Source organism: Manacus candei, unplaced genomic scaffold, assembly GCF_025592945.1.
Source record: "Manacus candei isolate 608988 ecotype Guabito, Panama unplaced genomic scaffold, ASM2559294v1 h1tg000003l, whole genome shotgun sequence".
Lineage (NCBI taxonomy): Eukaryota > Metazoa > Chordata > Aves > Passeriformes > Pipridae > Manacus > Manacus candei.
In genome coordinates, this window is record NW_026138051.1 from 7,875,178 (window position 1) to 7,899,582 (window position 24,405).

General features: G+C 37.5%; 1 protein-coding gene across 5 annotated transcripts in view; it reads left to right on the forward strand.

Annotated features, from left to right (window-relative positions):
• Positions 1-24,405, forward strand: part of TENM1 (teneurin transmembrane protein 1) — a 548,864-nt gene that overhangs the window by 322,831 nt on the left and 201,628 nt on the right. For all 5 annotated transcript variants that reach the window (XM_051792682.1, XM_051792691.1, XM_051792676.1 and 2 more), the window contains one exon: positions 16,714-16,974. In XM_051792682.1, coding sequence (XP_051648642.1) covers positions 16,714-16,974 — 261 coding nt within the window. The remainder of the gene's footprint in view (positions 1-16,713; positions 16,975-24,405) is intronic.

A 24,405-nucleotide genomic window follows, 5' to 3' on the forward strand; every position in this document is an offset into this window, starting at 1 on the left:
ATTTGTCAAAACCTGGAATTATAGTTGTTAAATGTTCTTGCTATATTAATAGACCCTCTTCCTGTAACACTTAAAAGTGTCCAAGATGATGTCATAAGTTAAAAGATATAAACAAGTATGAAGACCAAGTGAGGATGTGGGTGTCACAGAGCTTGGGAACCAGAGCATGACTCTGCCTCTGCCCTACAAGCTGTTTTAATATACATACCCTTACTGTGTCTTTCATGTCACTCTTTTCTGAAACAAAGAAGAGCTGTCATTTTCTGGAACTAGAAATCTGGTTTGCTTATCTTCATTTGTAGAGCAGATGCTGAAACAAAATAACATTTCTTCCCGGGGTTTCTCATTTATGTATCTGTCAGAAGGTTTTGTACCTCTCAAAATGAAGAACTGTCAAGAAGTAGCTCAGTGAGTCAATGGCATTGCTGCATATCCGGATAAACAGCAGGGTGGGTGTATCCTAACCCATATAGAGCTTGAATTAGTTTTTCTTTGGAGAATGAGACTCAAATACTTCTGACCTAGTATAGATCTTTATGTGAAATAAATTGCAAATGTCATTTAAAATCTAAGGTTCTCTTTTCAAAGTTTCAGTTTGGTTGGAAGCTGTTCAAAATCAGTTTCCTGCTGACTGTCACTCATTAGGAATGCTTTGCAACTGGGTGAAGTATCTTTAGCTCAGATGGGAGAAACAGCGTGGAAGAAATAAGGTAATGTTTAACACCAGCAGACCGATTCTTTCACTACCCCCATTCCCTTAGCACCAGTTATATAAGAAACTTGTGAATACTGAGTAAGGTTTAAGTGACTTCCAGCTGTAACCTCAGGAAAAATAGTCTGAGGATCTAGAAAAGTCACGTACCAAAATATAAGCAGTTGCTGTGAAAGTCACCAAGAGATTATAAAGCCAGCAAATTCAAATTATAATGTTAGCACTGTGACTAATGAGATATAAATGCTAGGTTTTGTAAAAAAACTATGCTTTATTCAGTATTAATGTTCTGGAATTCATGACCACTATAGAAGTTGTGTATCTGTAAGAAAGAACATTAGCAACTGGACTATTGTACACAAAAATAGGCTATTACAGAAATCCTGGTCTTTTTCTCTCATAACTGAAAACAGTAGTATCTGAAAAGCTGGGTGTTGCCACTGACTTGATGTAAGGTGCTTAGCTCCACACTTGCTTTTTAAACTGCCAAGAAAAACCCAATCATGTGAGCAAGGACTATCACCTTGCTTTACAGGTGATAGGGAGCTGTAGAGGAAGCTGTTATTAGCTACAGAGAAGCAGTATCAGGTTATGCTGCCCATGGCTTCTGGGAGTAAAAACATGTGTCTGTTTTTAATACTAATTCTGTGGGCAGTTGGTCCTTTGCCTTCACTCGTCATACTACTGTAAATCACAAAATAATATTTCTGTCTTTAACAACAAAGGACTACATTACAAATTATGTATTGTAGCGTGTGCCAATACCTAACCTTGAGTAGTGTTTTGTCAGAAGTGTGTAATTAGTGGTTTTGGAAAGGAAATATTTGTAGAATTTATTTGATTTGTTTGGTTTGCATACAGATTCTCAAAGGATTAATTGAGCTGTTGATTCTAGGGATATGACTCTTCCTGGTATCAGTGAGAATTATGCCTATAGGTGTGAGTTTAAGCTGATACTGTAGTAGCAATTACTTAAATGTTTGCAGTTAATTATTGAATTGTTGGCTATTGATCTGTGGAGTTTCAGCGTTCAAGGATAGATGCTAATAGTTTATTTTTATTGTATGCTTAGAAAACTAATCTGCTTTCAGACAATTGAAAGACAAAACCTTACTTACTGAATTATTTGTCCATCTTTATGACCTCCCTGATGGATCAGACTTTTGAAGATCTCATTGATGCATGTTTTTAAAGTGTCCCTTGGCTCTTCCCCACACTTTTACTACTTCAGTGGTACCATCCACTATCAAAGTTTGTCTCATTTCCCAGGAGAGGAAAGCACAGGGATGAAGATCAGTGACAACCCTGGTCAGTGGGCTGGGTCACACCTGCCTTCCATGTGACTCTAGAGCAGTCATCCAGGTGGTGATACGTTGTGTGTACCTTTACCACTGCCTTCACCACAACTTTAGTTCCTGCTGCTCACTTAAATACCACTGCTTTGCAGTTAAGGGCTGTCATAGCTTCACTCCACACTCGTTTGGACCCAGAACATACAGGTGGTGTCCTTCTTCTTCCATTGTCCTGTTGGACAATGTGTCCTCTGTCCTCTCAAGTCTGTTATCCCGGGGCTGTTCAACTCATTTTTGGTCATAAAAGGAAAGGTCCTTCAAAACAGTCCAGTTTGCTTCTTACATTGCTTTTTTAAGCATCTGAGGATTTTTGGTACACAGACATTTTCTTTTGAGGTTTTTTGGTTCATTTGGGTTTTTTTCATTTATTTGCTGATGACATCTATTGGCAAAAGAAGGAAAAAAAAACTCACTAATGAGATGAAACTCTTCTACTTCAGTCACACTGTGGTGGCTGTTGTGCTTCTGGGGCAGTTCCCAGATGTTCAGATGGCTAGAGGCTTGTGCTGCTCACGAAGAAGTTGGCAGAGGCAAACTGTACCTTTGGAAATGGCTGCCTCTGAAAAATTTTATTTCTCTAAGGAAGCAATATGTTCTGTGACAGGGTAAGATTCTGGACTTTTGGAGAAAAGGAAAGGGTAGCATTGGATACCTCAATGCTATTTACTGCTTGCAGAAATAGTAGCAGGAATGTATTCCTTGGAGTAGGGATGGGCATACATTCAGAAATAAAAAAGCTATTTAGCTAATTTTCAGCTTTGTATTTAGGAACTAACACAGGGAATAGGTCTGTCTGCTGCAGGCTGTTTCTCCAATTCGTGAATTCCTGGCACCTGTGTCATACAGCTGCACTAGACCTCAGTACAAAGTGAGCTGAGTCTGCTTTGGCCAACTTCTCCCTAGCATTATTCCCACTCTCCAGTGAAGTATTAGGCAGCCTTGAATTCACCCATGTGATGAATATTCATTTCACAGGTAATTATCGTCACCTCTCAGCAGCTCCACACAAACAAACCAAACTTCTCACGCAACCGGTCATTGCTGTCACTGTTTTGGCAGCATGAAGCTTATGATTCCTCATGCTTTAATAATGCTCCATCATCTGTGCTATCAGATTTGGGTCAAATGACCATGCTGAGGGTTAGAAAACTCTTCCTTCAGACAATGCTTGATGTATTAGGAAAAAAAAAAAGAGGCATCTGCCACTCATCTTTCCGTGTGCTGCTTTAAATCCCTCACTCGAGCTAACAGCACAGTGTACACAAACAAGGTCCTTCTTTGCTGTAGCTTGGTGCTCAAGTTTAAATACCTAATATGACCAACTGAGTGTTCAGACATTATATTTCAGTATTTTCAAGTTTTTCTATAAGATTGTAGTTACTAAAAGAAATCTCAGTCCTTAAATTGGATGCAGCAATGGCTTTATCCCGACTGCCAGTTGAGTGGAATAATGTTGCTGCAAGTACCTATATTTCGGTTCAATTTTATGATCTTTTTAGAAGAATTATATGTGCAAAATATATTTTAATGGCTAATAAAACCTACTAAACAAGAAAAAATGCTGTTTTCTTTCTGTTCTCTAAGTAATATTATTATTGTTATTATTACTAAAATTAGTAAAAGTTCTAAACAGCTACAATAACCATGGTAAGAGATCAGTCGGTACCTGAACTGGTTAGAGTTCAGTAGCAGATTCTTTGCAAATGAGACATATACTGGTGATGTCTTTGACAACATTCAACATAATTTTAGTATTTGTATCATTTTTTTAAAAATTAGCCTCAAAACATGCTCAACAAATCTGTCTCTTATAATTTCAGCAAACTTGTCTAAACAAGAAGACAACTGTATTAAACAGGAAAATACTGACTTGTGACATTTTCTATCCAGTGTCTCTTTAGTTTTTCAGTAGCAGAGCATCAACAGACTGCTCCTCTTTCAGTGTTTAGTTTTCTATCCTGGTCTCTGTTCCATAGCCCTGCCCCTGGGCATTATTCATTCCTTATTTTGAACTTAAGTAAAGCAGGGAGATGTGGGAAGGGGACAGCAATGAGGGAGGTACATACTCTTTTGAATCTGTATGTTGTTGAGATAGTCCAATTAAGTACTTTTTATTAGCCTGATGGAAATAGTTCTTTGTCCTCTGTTCACTTTCTCCACTGCTACATGGCATCTCACTGTTCATCCTTCTTGGCTTTGAGTTATTCTCATGTTCAGACCCCCTGAGCCCAAGCCCAACCTTCCCTCCTTTCTAGCATTGAAAAATGTCTGCTCCTAATTCAGTGCTCAGTTCTTGCTGTGTCCACTGAAATAAGACTTGGACTGGTTTATCAGAGCTCTCTCTGATTACAGTCAAGTCAGAGAGGCTGTTGCTATGTTTTTAAAGATAAGTGGTTTAAGCTCCTACGACCAAATGTTTTGGTGTTTTTCACTCATAACCACTTCTGGATGTGCTGCTTGCATCCTTTGCCAGTTGTCCTGATCAGCTGGGCTGTTTATTTCCCATTTACTCTATCACTGCTGTGTCTAATATTGGACACAGTACGAGATGGTGCAGCTCAGGAAATGGTGAAGCAGCTGGTAGGGAAATGAGACAATATCAAATGGAGAATAATGTGAAAAAAGGCGAAATCCACATGTGACTTTTACACTCTATGGGGAGCTGAAGACTCTGCGCTCAGCAGGTTTGCATGAATCAAATTTAATAGGAAAAAACAGTGGAAAAGGATTTTAAGGTCTGTTTAGCGCATAGAGCTGTCTGCTAGAAGAAACCTTTTCACAAAAGGATACTTAAGCATTTACCTTTTTTAATCTGAAAAAAAAGATCCATACAAAACTGGATATTAGCTTGTATTTTTTTCTGATAGATTATTTTCCCTGTAAAATAGTTAACACTGAAGGAAAAATAGGCATTTTGTTCTGTAGACTATGACCAAGTCTCTCTAGACTGCAGTATTTACTGCAAAGGGAATTTTCTATATGCGTTAAAATTGTGAAGTTTATAGTTACGTGTTTTAAGTCTTGTAGTTTTGGAGTTTTTTTCCCCTCCTTAATATAGTGAGTGCACGTGTGACCTATGCTTGACAGTAGATGAAATAGTTGCTGCTACAGTCCTTTGAGAACAGCCAACAGTAGAGCTAAAGTGTTTTTGTAGAGTAAAACTGAAAGAATTGAGACACTCAATGCTCCTATAAGCATTCCTGTTGTTAGATCCTCAGTATGATTCAGAATTGCTCAGGTGCAGGAAATGGCTGCCTTCTTCCTCTCAAAACACCTGTCCCCATGGTGTACATTAAAGCACGTGAAGGTTATCTAAGACAAAGGTGTATATTGCATTTTTTTCCTGGTTAGCTGTGGCCCTAGTGTTTGAATTCTGCACAGATTCTTTTAGCAGTACATATAAATGTCGTTGAACATGATTTAATACACAATTGCTCTCATTTTTGCTTGAATCTGGTATTTCCCTGGAGTATCTGTTTTCAGTTCTTTCTCCCTTATGTGTGCCTTTTCTGATCATGGCTTAATTACATTTTAAGTGCCTTCTGTGTTACTGTCTCCACCGCCTCAATTAGTTCACCTCCAACTGTGTGAATTTTTTAATAAGGAGGCACAAAGTATTTCTGGCAATACAGGGTGTGAGCTTTGCTTATCTGCCTATGGCAAGCCTTCCTTCAGGGCATGGCAGACTTTGCAGAGCCACTGTGGGCTGATCTGTTGGTGCCGTTTGCGTTTGATTTATTTTCTTTGGGTTAGAGTACTCTCAGCTGCTGTGGAGGCTTCTCTGACTCTTCCCAGGCATCCTTGATCGAGCACCTTTGCAGAGCCAGGAATTACGGAGAGCTCCCAGGCTTTCAGTTGCCCACGGCTGTAGAATGCAAGGTATGTTAGCTCTGAAGAAGGTTACTGGTGTGCATCTTCTATTCCACAAATGTCTCCAAGGCAGATGCTAAAAAACTTGAGAAGCAGGTTTTTTTGTGGGGAATGCTAATACTGTGGGCAATTCCTCCTGTGGTTTTCAGTCTGTTAAGGTCCAAACAAATGATTTTACTTTCTGATTTCCTTTTTCAGGATTCATCTAAGAAAGTTGGTAACAACTGGCAGCTCTCTCACGTTGGGTAGTCAAGCTCCCAACCATCTTTATACACATTAGCAATACATATGTCTCCATTTATTTGATGATGAAGGGGTTTGGGGTTTAGTTGTGGATAGTTAGCATTACCTGTGATTTGCATTGGAAAGAGCAGGTGCCTGCCTGCTAATTTTCAACAGCGAGCAATCACATTTTAATACCAGTCAGTGACTTGTTATTTCCCAGCTATCAATTACATGGCTGTGTCTGTGTAAAAGATAAAAATACTGTGTGATTAAATCACAGGCTGGAGGTTTCAAAGTCAGAGACTAGAATAGCTGCTAAAATGAGTATCACATATCTAAATAAGCAGCTTAGTATTTTGAAACAATTAGAGCTCTCATTAAGAAAAAGCGAGGAAATTGAAGAGGTGTAGAGCTGAAAAAATTGTAGCCAAGTGCTCCTAAAAATATTGGAGTTGTTTCATCATGTAGTGGCTGTGTTCCTAAAGTTTGGAAAAATTTCAATGACAGATCATGGGATCTCACAGCTCTTGTTTATACAATGAAAATGTTCAGAGGTCTTTTGATTGGGTGGGCTTTGGAATTTTCATACTTAGTTCCTTTAGGTGCAGCACTGGAATGGCAGTTGTACTTCCCTCTTTGGGAGCTCTACATCAAATTTTGAGATGGAAAATCTTGTAGATACCGTATTGTGTGCTTAGGAACTTTATTACCTGACACAGATTTTCATCTTTCCTTGGTAACCATGATGTGCATTTTAGGTTAAAATATGTTTTAAGATGTGTTTCTTTAACTTAAATAGCAATGATGTTGTGTGATAGTGGTGTAAGAAATACCACAGTGTATTTTCTGGGCATGCACACTTGGAATGATGCCACCGCTTTCAGCTGAGTTTCTTTGATGCATTTTGATGATATAAAACAAAAAGTTATTGTTTTGCAGTTCCTGATACGGAATGTCAATGTAACTTATATAGTTACTTTTAGAAATACAGTATAGAAGAAGCATTATCTGGAAATATTTGAAAATCTAATACAGGTCTTGCAAGGAAATTAGTTAACCAGTTGAAAAAAGTTACTGTGATTGTAGGTGTAAAAAATATGATATGCAAACCCAATGATTTTCATTCAGTTGTTTTAATATTACTTAAACTGCAGCAGAACTGACCTTTAAGTTTGAACTGCTGTTATTGACATTTCTTTGGTAAACTGGACACCTGAGGAAAGAGGGGAGCAGGAGTGGTCAGAATTATTTGAAGGCAGTTAAATCTCCCATTTCTTGATCAGATGGAACATTTGATGACAAACCCCTCAAGAGTTTTTTGGAGGAGGAGGGTTTTTTGACTGACAAGTTGTATCCCCAGTTGGCTAATCAAAGGGAACGGACATGCCAAGTTGTCTTTCATGTTCTCATTGGTGTCAGATTGGCAGTGAGATGGAATTGGATGTGAATGGAAGTACTGAAGAGCTGGTGCACATGCTCATGCTTTCTCTTCCTTCTTCCAAGATTAATCTGAAGGGTGTACTTGCTGGACTAAATTTAGCAGTTCAGTCTAAATTAAAGAATACACTGCTTTCACAGTAGATGTAATTTATTAAGATCATGATCCTTGTGTGTAAATTTTTGCATGATCTGGAAAAAAGAAAAGAGAAAAAAGAAGTGCAAATACTTGCTCCTCTAATCTGAAATAAGTCAAAGTCAAACTGTTTTGCTGTCCTAAGCTCTAACAGAGGACATCTTTGAGTTGATTTGGGCTTTTTTTTCCGGTGGCAAAGGTGATTACATACTAAAAAGAGGTGAGTAAATTTATGGGGAAAAGTGAAAAATCTATTTATGAGATGGATTTTCACTTTTATTGTTGGGGCCTAACCCAGTGTCTTTTGAAAACCTCACCTAAGAGATGGCTTTAAAATGCTTCATAACACTGTGTGTTCCACATTAGTGCTCTGGTCAGCAGTCATTGCTCTGTAGGAGGACTCTGCTATTCTTCATTAAGAACTCTGGTCACCCTGATCTAACTTGACCCTCCTTTGAGCACGAGGATGGGCTGTTGATGCCCGAAACTGTTTCCAATTTCAGTTATTTAAAGAAAAAAAAAATATAAAATTAGGTCTAGTATCCTGCAGATCTTAGACATCCTACCAAGAAAACAATGATGAAAATTCCAAATTTTGGCTCCATTAGACAGTCATTTTAGCTGTGAATTCTTGGGAGGGGAGTCAGACATACTTTCACGATTGACAGCATTTGTGGGGTTGTTCCCCAAGACCTGAAGAGGTTGTCTGGCAGAATGTGTGTGTCTGCTTGCTGTGACCAGCAGACCTGGAGCCACTGGAAGCAGCAGACTGGGATTTGTCAAGCTTTTACATGGAGGCCAAGAACCTCCTGCTGAGCACAGCTCCTGGGACCTCACACCCCAGGACAGGCTGTTGCTCCTGTTTTCTTTGTTTCTGTGATGGCAGCACAGTGACAGCAGCTACTGGTCCTCGTGCTCTTGTGCACAAGGACTGTTCTCCTGGTCTGTGCTGTTTTTGTTCTGTACCCACACACACACACATACATATAAGGTGTTCTTGGTGGCTGCCTGTGCATCACCCCCTCCTTTAAGGGATTTTGCCTCTAGGTTCTTAGACCTCTCTGTGACATCTGCTCCTTTGCAAATACTTTTTCCCAATTTTCAGCTTTTTTAACAGTCACCAGGAATGTGAAGAAGTGTGACTTGGTCAGTGCAGTCCTGCTGAAACCTTCCTCTCGTCTGTGCTGTTCCCTGTCTGAAATAATTCATTCACTGAGCATTCACTGAAAGGGGCACAGGGGGATCAAAACCACCTTCCTCTGCATCCATTTGCTGTCTGCCTTCCACTCATGTCACTTCAGAGGAGGATGGCTGGTAATACCCTTGATACTCTCTTAAGCTACTTTAAAGTTCTATTAGAGCTTTGTAGTTTCTGGTGAAAGTTAAGGTGAGGAGCTGAGTTACTCTGATCATTCTTTTTGAGCAGCACCTGTGATCTGAGTACCTTGGGTCTGTTGAATAGTCCATCAGTAAAAAAGAACATTTCTGGTAAATCTCTGTTGATAGCAGCTTTCTAAAAGTCTTCCTATCATCACAAAGTTATGCACTTGGCAGATGCTTACTCTGAGACAGTCACAGTGACCTAAAGCCTAAGTGCTGCCTTCTCTACCTTTAATTTTGAAAATTTAATCAGAAGAACAAAGGATACATTATCTATTGCTTCCCTCAAACACATTCACAAATGCCAAAACTTGTAATAGAAAAATTATTTTAGAGCCAAGGAACCTTTAAAATTCTTGGAAAAAAAAATTGGAGTGCTTTTCTCTTAGAATAGAGTTTTTGGAAACAGAAAATCTTTTTCCTTGAAAATTCTTCATTTCTTAATAGATTTTTGCATATGGAGAATGAAATTGTAAGTGAATATATTGTAAGACAAGCTTTTCCAAACTCAATTTTAACTGTAGCATTAGAAGAATTTAATTTATCCTCAGAAATTATATTGAGGTTCTTTCTCATCTGTGATAATTGTATTTTTTCCCTCTTGTCTTTAATAGGGTAGAGTTAGTGTGGTCATTATTTGAGATTAAGCTGGTTTCCTTTATGAGAAATTTAGGTTAAATGCTAATGCCTGGCATTTGCTATGGTTTTATAACTCTAAAATTCATTAAAAGGGAGATATTTATGAGTACCTGCAATAGAAATTTCTCTTTAACAGAATCCTGTGAATGAAAGTACTTTACCTCATAAAGCCACACTTTTGGAATAGGAAAGACTATAGTCAGCAATATTTAAGATGTATTTGAACTTCAAGGATTAAATTCCTACTCAATCTCATACTGAGAATGTTTCTTCCTAAATTAAAGTGAGACCCACATTGTAGCTCCAAAAGCCTCCTCTGGCATCTTGTTAGCTAAAAAACTCTTTAAAAATAAAATCTTTAACATTAAAAATTCGATCTCTAAAAAGAATATTCTGCTTCTAAGGAGAGAGAAAGTTTATCTACATCCTCACAGGATCAGGATAATTTCTGTGCAGAATTTAAGAAGTACGTTCCTTATTCATGTTGATTTTAATAGTAATAAAAATTAGTATCTTAGGACTCCAGGAACATATTTAAAATTAGGTTCAGTCTCCTCCTGTCCTCTTTCTTTAAGCTTGAAGAATTATTCTGAAGAAAAGACTAGAAAGATATTTGCCATGAGGCATGGGTTGGAATCTCATCCTCTGGTTCCTCTGGGGAAGGACCTGAGGAATAAAGATTTCTTTCTTCCTCATAAATTTAACAAGCCAAAGAGTTTCCTGAAAGTGCATCCTCCTTTCCTAATCCCTTAGCTGCCTAATCTGCAAATTTCATGAACTCAGTGTTGTAGCAGACTCCGATTCCTCTTTTATTCCTTCTTTATTTGTTATTACTGTTATTTTTAACTTTCTATCATCTCCGGTGGTAACTGGAGATTAATATAAGAAAGTGAGCAACATAAATAAGGGAATGCAAGGAAAAGTTGAAATATAACAAAGAAAAACATGTACAATAAAATGCATTTTCTATACAAGTATAAAAATTCAAATGGTATCTTTTATGTGCTTGTTATTTATGTGTAATCTGTATATCTGTTTAAATTAAAATAAATGCAACTAAAATTCAGTTTTGGGTTGTGGTAGTAATGTAATTGGTGATAAACATGAGGTTTATAAAGCAAATTCATAGTCAGTGTAATGGACTTTTGCAAATTAATTGATTTTTGATTTCTTCCTGAATCATTTTCTTAGGTGTGGTTACTGGAGCTTTATATCTTTGAATTATATTGTCCTAGGAATGATGTGGCATGTTCTCTACATGGAAACAAGTAAGATCTTTGACTAAATGAAATGTGAATACACAAAAGCATTCAAAAATTTATGTAGCGGGTTGTGTTACACGAATGCCCTGATGAAGTAGCTTAAGATCTCTGCCCATTTAATTCTCAAGTCCAGTGTGCAGCCAGTAAACCACAGTCCTCAGGTGAGAAATGAGAAATTTTAAGGGCCGTTGAACACACTGAATTTAGCAGTGCTCAATAGCCCTCAAAATTTCTCATTTAGGAGGATGCATATGTAGTGCTTCCAAAAATGAACATGATCTTCACTTTCCCCATTTACATTTCTTCCTTACTTCTTCCCTCCCTCCCTGTATCTCTCTGAGTCTCTTACACCACGAGTAGCTGGTCTGCCCTTCCTCTCATTTTGAACCATGTACAGTGCACCTGCTGATTAACCCACTGGAGTAAGTTCAGTGTGCAAAAGCGTACACAAAGTTGTGGTGTAACACTAGAAAATCCCAAACCCTACAACAACCTCAGAGCTGCATGCTTGGGGTGTCTTTTTCCACTGCATTCCCATTATCACTCCCTCAAACACAAGCATAAACATGACACTATTCAGGTCAATGTATATTATTTGCCTTTCTGGAGTCCCTTCCATTCTTGTTCTGCTCCCCAGACTCTGGTATTCCCAGTGTTCTCAAATAGCCTCCAGTCTGAAAGAGGAGACTGGGCCAAAATATGTACCATGGATTTAAACTTCCAAGACATCAATATTTTCTCCTTGCCTTTGAGCTACTTACACTCTTTTGTAATTTTACATTTGCAGAGAGATCAATTTGTATTTTTTTCATCCAGAGAATTGACTTGGTCTGTGTTTGGGCAGGGAACATCATCAGAGTAAGAACCACCTCATAGCAACAGTCAAGAATAAAATAAATTTGTGAATCAATGATATTTAAAGAGACTTTTAAAATCAATAAGTTACAATTGCTTAATTATATGATAGGGCTCATAAAAGGCACATAATAGCAACATGTCAAACTATTGCAGATTATAAATAGATTACATTTTCCTGTAAGCTCTTTCTCTAGTTGAACACATAGGTCAATTAAGTAATTTAAATAAGTATTATTTGTCATTCTGCTGTTAATACAAAATAACATTTCTCCATAAGGGAATAGGAAAACTTGAATCAAAGTTCCTTGTGCTCATCTCTGTTTGTAAATTAGTTTTATATTTCTTTTGTCTACTTTGTTTGGATAGTCTTATCTTCAAATATTTCTTTATTGAAATAAATGTTAGTTAATTGGTTGAAATTAGCAAAATTCTTGGCAAATGGCAACAGTGAGAAAATTCCACAACCCATGCAAGTCCATTAAGTTTGCAGAAATATTAGGTTGGAGAGAAGGACCTCCATGGTCTTTTACTTGGGTAATTTTTTTTTTTTTTTTTACCTGTTTCAGAAAAACTAAAAGAATTGCAGAAAGAGTAGCTGGCACACAGTTATTCCTGGCCATACAAAAGACAAAGAACTAATTCAGAAGATGTACTGGAATAAATGCTTTATATAAGCATGAAAATAATAACTTTAGGTTTTTAACTGTCCTGCTGGCTAAGCTGATGCTGTAATAAATAAATACTTGGTAAATGTATCTGTAGTTTTCAGTAGCTCCTTGTCAGTGAACAGAGTTGGAGCCATGTTAAAACCTGTCTACCTGGTCAGCTGCTGAATGCTCATATCAACATGAGTGCCTTAAAAAGCAGAGACACCATTGCCCAGTGAGGTCACACTCCTCTTTAGCTACTTGTTTCCGAACATTTATTTTTGTAGGAAAATTAAGTTTTGAGGTAGAAAGAAAGGGATCTGTTAATTGAAATGCTGATTTATGTTTTTAACACGCTCAGCCTGCTTTCCTTTTCTTGATTGGTAGATATTTTATATATCCTCATATGTTACTTTTGGAAAAAAAAATCAATGCAGGATAAAGTATTTGTATTTTTAACAGTTTTGTTACAACAGGCTCCATAAGAGTCCAGAGGTGAAAATCCTTTCATCATAAGTGCAACCTTTTTTTCTCTGTCCACAGTTCATGCAAAAACTTGAATTCCATATTAATATTCTCTCATTTCTCTTGTGACTACGTCTTTGTGGTAATACTAAATCTACCATAAATCTACTTGAACTTTATCTCCTTGTGGAAATATGTAGTATTTTAGGTAACAAAGTTAGATATGCAGATGAAAAGCAGCCACTTTTGGCATTCTAAGTGCTTTTCAGAAAATGGATCCCGTGGGAGTTAAAATACTGCAAATGCTTGTATACTTAAGAAATAGACCATTAAGGCAATATATTGTGTTAGTCTTCAGTTGAACATGAGTTATAGTATAAAAAGTTACTTTTTTTTTGCTCCACACACACACAGAAAAATGAATTATCATGTAGACAGAAGGGTAAATTCTGTCCATCTTAAACACGTGTAATCTAATTAGCATTTGTGGGATTTACTGGGATGAATTCTCCCCTTGGCATGTGCAATTGCCAACAGGGAGAATGTGGGCTGTAGACTGCTAAGGGCAGACATCTGCCTGGAGGGACATCCATGAAAGAAATGCCTGCATCCTTGCCCCCAGAGGAACTTACATCAGCTGACATGGTCCATGAAGTTATGAAAAAATTTTTAGTTATGGGGAAGTTCCTCAGATGGTGAAAATAAGTAGAAATCTGCTTTGAAGGGGAAGGAGGTTCAGATAATGTTTCTTGAAATCCCGGAGTGATTTAATTGACAGAGACATGCTCTAGGAATCCTGCATTGCTGTGGAACTTTACAGAATCTAAGTTAAAACTAGGAATAATAGTGCTTTCGGAAAGAATTGAAATAAAAAGTTATGGGGCGGTTTCATTGGAGGTTATTTCTGCAGTGTGGGCCTCAGTCAAAATTGAGACCAATGTTGAGGTTGATAATTAATCCTGTTAGCTCTCTTATTTCATGTAGAAAGAACTCAGTGTATTTTTCAATATGAATTGTTCTTGATTGGCTGCACCTCCTCATTAGAGCTTGTGAGAAGCACTGAAGACCTGCCAGTGCCTTTAAACACACTTGTCCAAGTGTATGGCCCTAACTTACTTTACTTCAATGTTATGTGTTTTTAGCAACAAAATCTTCATTTTCTTTGACAATATACTTTTTTAATGACAGTATACGTTTAGTCCTCTTTTTTGTTCGTCTGCTAAAGCAGACATGTTATGATGTGTTAAATAGTATAAAAATTTTTAATGGAGTGGACAGTCTGGGCTGGAGCCCTGCATGTGACAAGCTACCTCATTGCTTATTGGGAGCTACTTTTGAATTTGCTAAAGAAAAAATAAGAATTGATGTGCCACCATTTGGACCAGTGTTTTTTCATAGAGGTGATTTTATTCATTTAATGCTGTCAAAATGAAAGTAGAAGTAAGTGTGGTGCAGTTGGAATGTTTTAAGTGTCCAACATCAATATCTGCATTCCTTGTGTCATACAAAGATTTGATCCATGCTGTCTGATTAAAACAGTTTTGTTTGTTTGTTTGTTGTGTTCATAACACATAATCAAAATGATACTTAAAAGTAGGGCATTGTAGGAGCAACACTATACTTACAGCACTTTGCTTTCTGCAGAATTGCCTCTGTGTGTCCCATGCCCCATGAGCTTTGAAAATCTCAGAAAAACAGGTCTTCTCTGAAGACAAAATGTTTTGTGTTTTGTATCTTAGTCAGACAGGAAGGAGAGGTTTTTTTCCGGAGGGTCTTACAGGTTTCAGAGTCTCACATGCATCTGTGTAGGATTGAGAACCAGTAGTGTCCGCTCTCAGCTTCCATTTTTATCCACAAGTACTGCCATGAAATACTTTTCCTCCTTCCTTCTACCAATAGCCAAGTGCCAGTTTTAAACAGGCCCCAGAGAGCACGAAGAACTCTGTGTTGTAAGGTAGACAAAGTTTAAATGCCAAATATTCACTGTACTGCAGAAACTACTTTGCAGCATCGTGGCTGTTTTCTCTTGGCCATCCCCATCAAACCTTGGAGTCACACTCTGCATCTGAGAGACTTGGGGAACAGGGCTCATGGAGGTGCAACATGTCTCAGCTTCTCAGATGTAGGGCTGAGACCGTGTCCTCCTCCTACAAACAAGGGGAAGAGATCAGAGTGGTGATGGAGCACTTGAGGTCCCCCCACAGCTGCCTTGCTGCTCTGAAAGGAGCAGGAACAGGGATGGCTGGTGCTGCTGGAATGGGCCACCCAATGCAGTGACAACACCAGGGCAATGGGTGACCTTTCAGGACTCTCACATAGGAAAGTGAGGCCTTGGCCACTCCTGTTTGCTGCTCTTCTTCTTCCCCTGCCCTCCAGAAAATTGGTTGCCATTTCCTGAGCTGAAAGCCAGCCCATGTGGGCTGTCACTACAGCCAAGACCTTCAGGAATGTTTTGATGGCAAAGGAAAGATATGTAGAGACAGATGACTTATAAATTAAACCACCTCAGGACATTGTAGCTTAGCATTTGGTTTGTGGATTTTGGTTGATACCTTCAAGAAAATACCAGGGCTTTCTTTTATTTCAGAGAGAGTGCTTAAAATAAGAATCATTCCTCTCACTGGCTGGTAAGTGGATTAGTTTGGCAAATTAAAGCTTTAGTTAGGATGACAGTAGAAGAGAGTATTTGTCCTCAGTCTCTGTCAATGACTCTCGTGTCTAATGTTTCTTTTCCAGAAATTGAAAGAATACTGTATGCATATTTGATATTGTATTTAGTCTCTCAAGATGGCATCCCAGGTCTGATGTTCAATTAGGGAGTGCAGTTCTGTAATCCTTATTTAATTAGAACTCCTTGTCATACTCCCTGGGAGTTGCATTTGTAATTGGATTCTCACAAGTGAGAATATGCAGAGGCTACCTCAAAGGGAAGTTGTAATTTGCTGATGTGTGTTACTTACCTGTAGTTCTTCGAGAATGTTTCCTCTGCATATTCACATTATGGGTCCTGTCCACCTTCTGTTTGTCCTCGGATTTCTGCTGCTCTACGGTTGCCGTGTTTTCTAAGAATAACTGTAGTATTGAGCACTGTACAACTCTAAAATCTCTGATCAGTTGGTGTCAGGAGATGGCACTTGTACAGTCCTAGTAGTCACTGCTCTTCTAGGAAGTTCCTGTAGGCCACCAGCACTGGAGAACCAAAACCCACTGGTGTGAATATGCAAGGACAGCACTCTCAAAGAGCAAGCCAATGGTAAGTACCCTTTCTTTGTCTTCTGTGATTAACCAAATATTTAAAAATTTATTTTGTAAGTTTCCTACTTGCAAATTTGCTCCACTTTCCCTATAATAAAAACATACTGAGATTAATTTTAGAGCTGTTGCCTTTCTGGCTAAACCCAAGAAAGTATCTGTATTTGCAGATACTCGCTTCAGTTGTAAATTGATGTACAACTATCAGTGTGTGGGTGTGTGCACATGTTTGAGCTATGATACATATTTCTCTCAGACAAAAAGGCACAATTACAGTGCAGTATTATCTATTCTACAATTGCCCTCTTCTAGTTGTTATAGTTATAGTAGATTAGATAGCAGAGTGAGTCACTGACCAAAAAAAGTCTTCAAATAGTATTAACAGTGTTAATTCTCGAAACGGATTCTCCAAAAGAAAATCAAAGGTGCGATGCTTTTCACTACTAAATTTTTTTTCTGAACTTTTGTTTCTTTGCAGACATGGAATTCTGTGAGACTCCCCATATTCTCTGCTCTGGCTATCAGACTGACTTACACGGTGTAGCTGAGCACAGTTACCCGCTAGAGGTGGGCTCGGATGTGGAGACCGAAACAGAAGGTGGTGCCTCCCCGGATCATGCCCTGAGGATGTGGATGAGGGGGATCAAGTCGGAACACAGCTCCTGCTTGTCAAGCCGGGCAAACTCAGCGCTGTCCCTCACTGACACTGACCATGAAAGGAAGTCTGATGGGGAGAATGGTAATAAAGAAATGCATCTAATGTACTCAGTAGAAGTAGTAATTTATTGAAAACTTTCTTCTACCTCTCTTATTTTTCTTTTTTTTTTCCTGTTCCTTTTTAGATCTCTGTATTATGTGTAAGGTGAAGGGATTGTTTGGGGCGTGTGTTGTATTTATAGCGTAGACAGAAAATAAGACCCAAAAAATGAAACAACATTTTTGTTAAAACATCATTCTTCTAGAGACTACTTTCCCACATTCTTCATTTTTATATCAAAGGATATTTATCATTTTAATTTGGTAGCCTATGAAATAGGTTCTAAAATAAATCTATATATGTACATTTATATCACATTTTGCACAGAATTGTTCCTACATGTTTTGGCTTGTGGGCATAGCTTTAAGGCTCTTCAACCAGGTGACTTGAGAGACAACCTGGAGTCCTAACTGCTCTATTTACCTCTAATTTTGTGCTAAACCTCAAGACATACCTTTATTAGTAGGACAGATTGAACAGGTCTTTGTCATATCTCACTTCTATATTTCTCTACATATGGAGAGTGAGCTTCTGGGTCATGTGGGTGGGTTTTGGGTGGGGTGCCTTTTTTTTGGATGTTTTTTAAATATTCATTCTCTTTCAGGATCTCTTTGTATGATTTAGTGTGTCAGAGAAAGGGAAAATGTGTATTTAATTAAATAATGTGGGGAATTAATATTTTTTTTTTATCTCTGCATCAAAATTGATTACAACCTACTCTGTTTCCTTAAAGAGTGTAGTAAGTAAACAAATATATCATGCTTAAGATCAGCAAGCTTAGATGATATTTTAATTTCTGTTTTTATTTACTGCATGTTATGGCAGGTCTAAGTGTTATTTTACATGCTTTTTTAAGTGGATAAGAAATAGAGGAACCAGTAAAAGTGGCAGATTGACACTTCAGTGTTGACAGTGATACATTTTAGTAGCATTATAGTCATAAGATGAAAGAGTTCAGCTATAAATGTCATTTCTATAGTTATGTGTTTGAATTTGTCAAATACAAAGCTGGTAATTATAATTTCATCTGGATGTCTGTCAGTATCGATGATAATGTCCAACATAGGCTTGAAGACATTAGATGATGTGCATGAGTTTAAAAAAAAAGGTTTTACTGCTCAGCTTGTTTTTAATTAAATATGCCTTTGAGGATTAAGCATTCTGTGCTATCACATGGTATTGTGTCCCTAGAATCACGTAGTTTTCAGATGCCACCCCATTTCCAACATGTAATGGATGCCTTTCTTCTGCCTTCCTGCTTCTGCCACAACCTCTGTGGGATCCACCCTCTGTGAAGTGTCATTGCTGAGGGTGTTTTTCTTTGGGGTTGAAGGGGAGGGGTATTTGTTTATTTTCTGAAGAGATTGGTTTTTCAGTGGTGACTGAAGGAATTGAATCTGATCTGTCTGGCATTGGTTGGCCCTTAACTGTGAAAATGGTTAAAATGCATGAGAAAGTAATGTGTGTACTTGTGTCATTCAGATTAAAAAATACACATTATGTTTTAAGATGCTGGGAAGTGGATGTATTGAAAGCAAATTAGGCATAAAACTGAATTATGTATTTCAGTCTGGAATGCAGTGGTGCAGCTGGGTGTTGATAATGTTTTGCTATCCATGCAAGTTGCACTAAGTAAGTAATCTTCTGTAGATAAAAATTACTGTAAGTAGCAAAAGAAATACTTTTACCACCTTCATCATCCTACATCAGTGTATCAGAAACCTTGGGTTAAGTGTCATTAAGGTAGGGACACATAGTCATTGTGCTTCACCAACAAAGAATGGAGGGATTTCTTCTAAAGGTTTGCCTCTGAGAATGATTTTATTCAATTTAAACTAATTTCCTGTATGGTGTAGTCAGAGTATTCCTTTTACATGTGGCTTTAATACTTCATTCCTTTTAAGCTTTATAACAATTTTTTAATCAGGGATTCATGTTTGAGGTACCTGAGTACCAATTTTAACTAAATAGTTAGGAGAGGAAAATGAGGGAGAGAGTAAGTTGGAAGAGAGACAAACTGAGAACCCAAGTTCACTTGAACTCTTTAGATGTCTTAAGGCAGGGCCAACAAAATAGATATCAGTGTTTCCTGGGGCATTGAGTCCTTATAATAATTACAGTCTTCAAAGTTAATATGTGGATAAATTTGAAGACAATGGTTCAAGCTATATTCATTTGTTATCTAGTATTTCACAGGTAAGTTCATAGTGAAGATTCCTGATCCGGAGAGCAGTGTGTTTTCCATCTGGGTTGACACTCAGTAACAAAGCACTCTTTGAATACACAAGTTCACAAATCTCTACTTAAATTATGTCATAGATGGCACATCTTCCTGTTTCTATGCAGTCGTTTGTGCCAGGGGCGTTATTGGAGGACCACAAGTGTTGCATTTTTCCTTCTTGGTTCCTGCCATGGAACTGTATTTTTTTTGTGCCAGTCAGTAACTTCTCTGTGAAACTTACTCTGTGGAGAAATGAGAGTGCATAAGTTCTGTTGCTGGAAGTACATGAAATGTCCGTTTCCATGATACCATCTAATTGCTGGAAAAATATTTAGCAATTCTGGCTTTCAGGGGTTCAACCAAATGGCTTGTGAACACAGCTATTTGTAACTGGAGTAAAGTTAATGAGTTGTTGCATCGTTTGAGAAAACTAATTGCTATTGTTGTCTGTATTTTGAAACGGTCAGGTGGGTTTTGGTTTGAGGTTTATTTCTTTCGTCCTCTATGAGCACAATTTTTGCTACAAATGAAGAACAGATATTTTTGTGATAACTTTGAGATAACTAAGTATGTGGACTCCAGTAGACGTGCTTTAAAGACAGCTTTTTGCTTTACATTTATCTGAAGCTAATTTTTTTTTTTAAACTTCATTCTTTTCAGCTATTCTTTGACATTCGCAGTCATTCTAAGCTCTAATTGGAAGTTCCCTGACACAGGATATATACTTCTCTGTGTATTCTGGGTAGCCCAATTTGAGAATGTATTTGAGCATTGTTTTCCTTCATAGACACACCAACTCTGTCATAATCACTGTTTAAACATACTTGAGTTGTTTTGGCAGCATTGAACAGATTGTATGAAACACCAACATTCCCATTTAGTGTTGTCAACATTAATGGCAACTAATAATAGCCTATTAGTGCTCAAACTGCCTTCAGCTTTGCCTGAGGCTAAGCAAAATATAAATTAACTGCACAAAATGAATGACCAATTTCTTTGGGATCATTGCTTATCTCTGGTGTAGTATAAATAGCTCTATTTAAACATGAGCAGTGTTACTGTATAGTATGTGAATGTAAATTTCAGACCACAACACTACAGAAAACCCGTATCAAAAGTAGTTCCTTTATTCTATTGAAGAAGACTGCATTTACCCACACTTCATTGGTACTGAGGGTATCATTGCAGCATGTCAGAACACTGCTTTTGTCTGCTAGACTACTGAACTGGCAAATTCGTTTATTTATTTATTTATTTATTTATTTATTTATTTATTTATTATTAAGTAAGTCCAGAGTAGGATACAACCCTGATCTACAGAAAAGAGTGGTCTTCAGATGTACATATAAAATTATACTGTGTGACATGGATCTGTGTCCCCTGCTAACCAGTGTACTAAAAAGCAACCTACAGTCCTTTTTTTTGTCCATATAGTCTTCCTTGTTGTTGTTCATACAGTTCTCATGTTTCCCTTTACAGGATGTCTGTGCAGCTGTGACACGATGAATGTCACCTCAGCTGCATTCATGCCATGCTAAAAACCATTTTTGAATCACATTTGACATGTTTGCACAGCCATCAACTCTTAATTTTAGCTACTACATCTCAGCTGAGAGCTGGTACAGAACTTTAGCCATTTCTACAATAACACGATTTTTAAGCTTTTTTGCTTTGTCAGATTGCTTTGAAGTACTTTTAAGGCTGACTTGTTTGGCTTACTCCTGACATCTACTTAGATGTTTTTATGCAATTAGTTACTCTTTCTCTACCCCATAGTGAGAACCAAAAGGAGTGTACAGGATTCCCAGTGCTGGGTGAGTGTACTGTGAAATGCACACTCAGTCTGGGAACCTGATTCATGTTCATTTCCCTAGGCTGCATTATTTTACATTATTTTATGACAACTGGGTATTAGCTGTAGTTCACAATGACTTCTTTGAGATTTCTGGGTGAGAAATTAGGGTGTTAGTACAGGCCATGTAATATAGCATTAGAGTGCTTGAGATCTGGTCAATAATGTTTTTAATATCATATTTGTCTTTTTAAAAACAAAGCAAGAGGGGGAAAAAAAACAACTGTGGAAAAATGTGGGTTTTTTCTTTTTTCCCCATATAAATTAGTGGGAAACTTCTTTCTTAACATCAGTGTTCTATTTGAAACAATACTTTTAATACTATCAATAATTTTAAACAGCAGACTGCAAAGATAGGATAAAAATATTAGCCATATATTGATAAGTAGATGTAGTAGAGAAATTAGCAGGTTACAGATCAAAGCTGAGTTTAATGAACTAGAAACATGTAAGATTAATCTTGGGTAATTCATCTAAGTATTTGTTTTATAGCCTGGGAGCAGTGATCCATTTAACAGAGTTCTTGACTGTCCCTAAATCTTGGGCGTTTTTTCACTGTGATTGCTGGGCAGATGGGTGAGTTTTGGGCAAGTCACCTCAGCTCTTTGCACTTAGAGATTCAGTATCTTAACATATCCGTTAAAGGGGTGAAGATGCTTAATTAATAAAAGAAATACTGGAATTGCTGAAGCTGTATGAGATGTGCAGCTTTGTGAATGCTGTCGTTATGCAGACATGGAGAGGATTTAGCTGAGGACAAGGCTCTGATTTAATTTATGGTGTGTGTCAATAGACCTACTGTGAATTCACACCTGTTTAAATTAGACTGGAATTTGGCTCTTCATAAAAGTCTTGTGTATAATGTAAGAAAGTGAGAGCATTGGGATTAATGTTACTCTTATTTACTGTTATTTTGTAAACAAGCCAGGCATTAAGCTGATCTCTGGCTTTCTCATTTCTCCAGGAAATTATTACCGACAGCTACATTACAATAACAATACATGCTCTGAGAACAAGTGTGATTGTAACTGCCTCTCTATGCAGGACTGTGTTTGTAATAATGATGGTTGAAGTATTTCCAGTAGCTTCTATCCTGTCACTTCCTATTTACAGTGGTGCAATTAAGAAATTGAGTTACTAATTTGCAGGTAGACCCATTAAGTCAAGTATGTGTAAGAAGCCTTGAAAATATAAACACTGGTCTTAGTCCCATTCCGTCTGTGCCATTTAATATTTTTTGTTAATTCCTTTTGTGCTTTATTTTGCCTTTTTATTATGGATTGCATTCTGTTTGTGCACTCCTACCTGTCAGATCATTTAAGTCACCTAATAGATTAAGGCAACCTCATCAATAAAATGCAAAGCCCTCATGGTAAAATTCCTCCAACTTCAGTAGTTTACTAGAGCTTGTCAGATATTTGATTTATGATACTTTCAGATATTTGACAGAAAAGGGCCACTTATCTTCCCTTAATAAAAGACCTCCTTTGCTTCTATTGTATTTCTTTTTCTCTTTTAATGTTCAGATGGTATTTATGTTGGTTGCTTCTGCTGTTGTTTCAAAGAAGCCTCCTCAGTGTCAAAGGAAACCTGTGAGTCCCTGCAGTAACATAGCAGTGCCTTTTGGGGAGCATTGGCATATACACTGACATGGTAACTGCTCTGCTGGAGTTGTTAAGAGTGTAAGATGCTTTTGTTGACCTCAGAGTGGTTCCTTTGGAAATGTTACTGTCTCAAAGGCAGCATGTAAGTTATCTGAATTGCTGTGGTTAAGTGTGAGATGCTTCTGTAAGCACTGTAACATCACCTCAGCTGTAATATGAAAGTCTTGCGCTTGTGCCCCCCAGCATTTAAGCAATTTATGACATTGTTTATATATGGAAATTCAGCTAATGACTTGTTTGTCAGTATTGTGGGGAAAACTCTACCTTTTAAAATTCCTATCTTCGTTACTTTTTCAGACTGACAAGGGCATTGCATCTGCATGTCTTCTATTTTAATCTTTACCGTTTGCATATGGTCTATTAAAATCATTACACAATGTTAAAATATCCCCTTATTTCTCTTTTAAGCACAATAAACACTAATTTAAAGACAAATATCAAATAATATTTAGTGTCTTACATTAAAGGTAGTGAAACAGTATTTAGAACATATTCTATTTATATTCCATAATGCAAATGACCTTTGCCCACAGCATAGTAAAAACTATCAGTGCATTTACACAAGACTGTGTAATATTTTTAGCCCTGCAGTTTTGTTTTCTTTCATGGGTAGCTAAAAGCAGGGAGAGAGGAAAGCTTGAGGAGAACAGTCAGGTCTAATTTTTATCCCAGAAATCAGTAAATTGACATTAGAGCTCAGAAAAAGATCACTTGGCTTTCCTCCCCTGTGTGATGCAGAAGGGGTAGCGGATGTGGCTTGTAGACATGACAGCAATATAAATCATTATTCCTTTTTTCATTTAAGTCCTTTTTACTTTCTCAGGTGAAAATGAACAGAAAGGAAATTTATTTTCACAAATATTTTACGGTGCAAAAGGATGTTGCAGTGATGCTGAAATACTTGGGACCTTAGTTTATCTAGGTTGCCACGGGGAGGGGGAAGCTGAGATGGGATAGACAGTAAAGTACCTTCTGTTGGGGTGCTGAAGGTAAAAGGGTGAGGATTATCTGACTCTTCATTTCACCATCTTTGAGGCTGAGGAGATGCTGAGCAAAATACTTTTCCTGTTGTTAAGCATTTATCATGAATTCTTTAGGAGGACACCTCTGGACAAGTGCGGTGCTGGGAACGGTTCCATTCTAAACAATCAACATGTCTATCCTGATGTTTTATTTATGTTGTTTTGTTAAGTTTACATTATGTTTTATTTCTCATCTCTTTTGGTTAAAATTTAAAATGTTTTAGAAGAATGGAAATTTGCTTTACAGAAACAACCTACAGTCATATTTCATATATATGTCCTTTGGAATAAATTATTTATTTTAGTTTAATGCTAGTTTAGTTTCATAGCTATTTTGAAATATGAGCCATTTCCACTTACATGTCTTAAAATGTAGGTGTTTCTACCAGTTGGAATGGGTTTTTCTTGAAAGTTTGGGATGTTCTGCTGAAAGCTCCCAGTGGAACATCATTAGTGCAAAGGCTAAGGGAAAACTTGTGAACTCTGATCATACAAGATTATAGTTAAGGGTACCAGATAAATGAGATCAAGTTACTCTCATTTGGTTCCTTATACCATCAACCACTAAGGTATTAGATACAAGGATAACTAGAGGTGGTTTTGCCCCCATAGGAAAATGCTTTTCAGCTGTCACATCATAGAATCACAGAATGG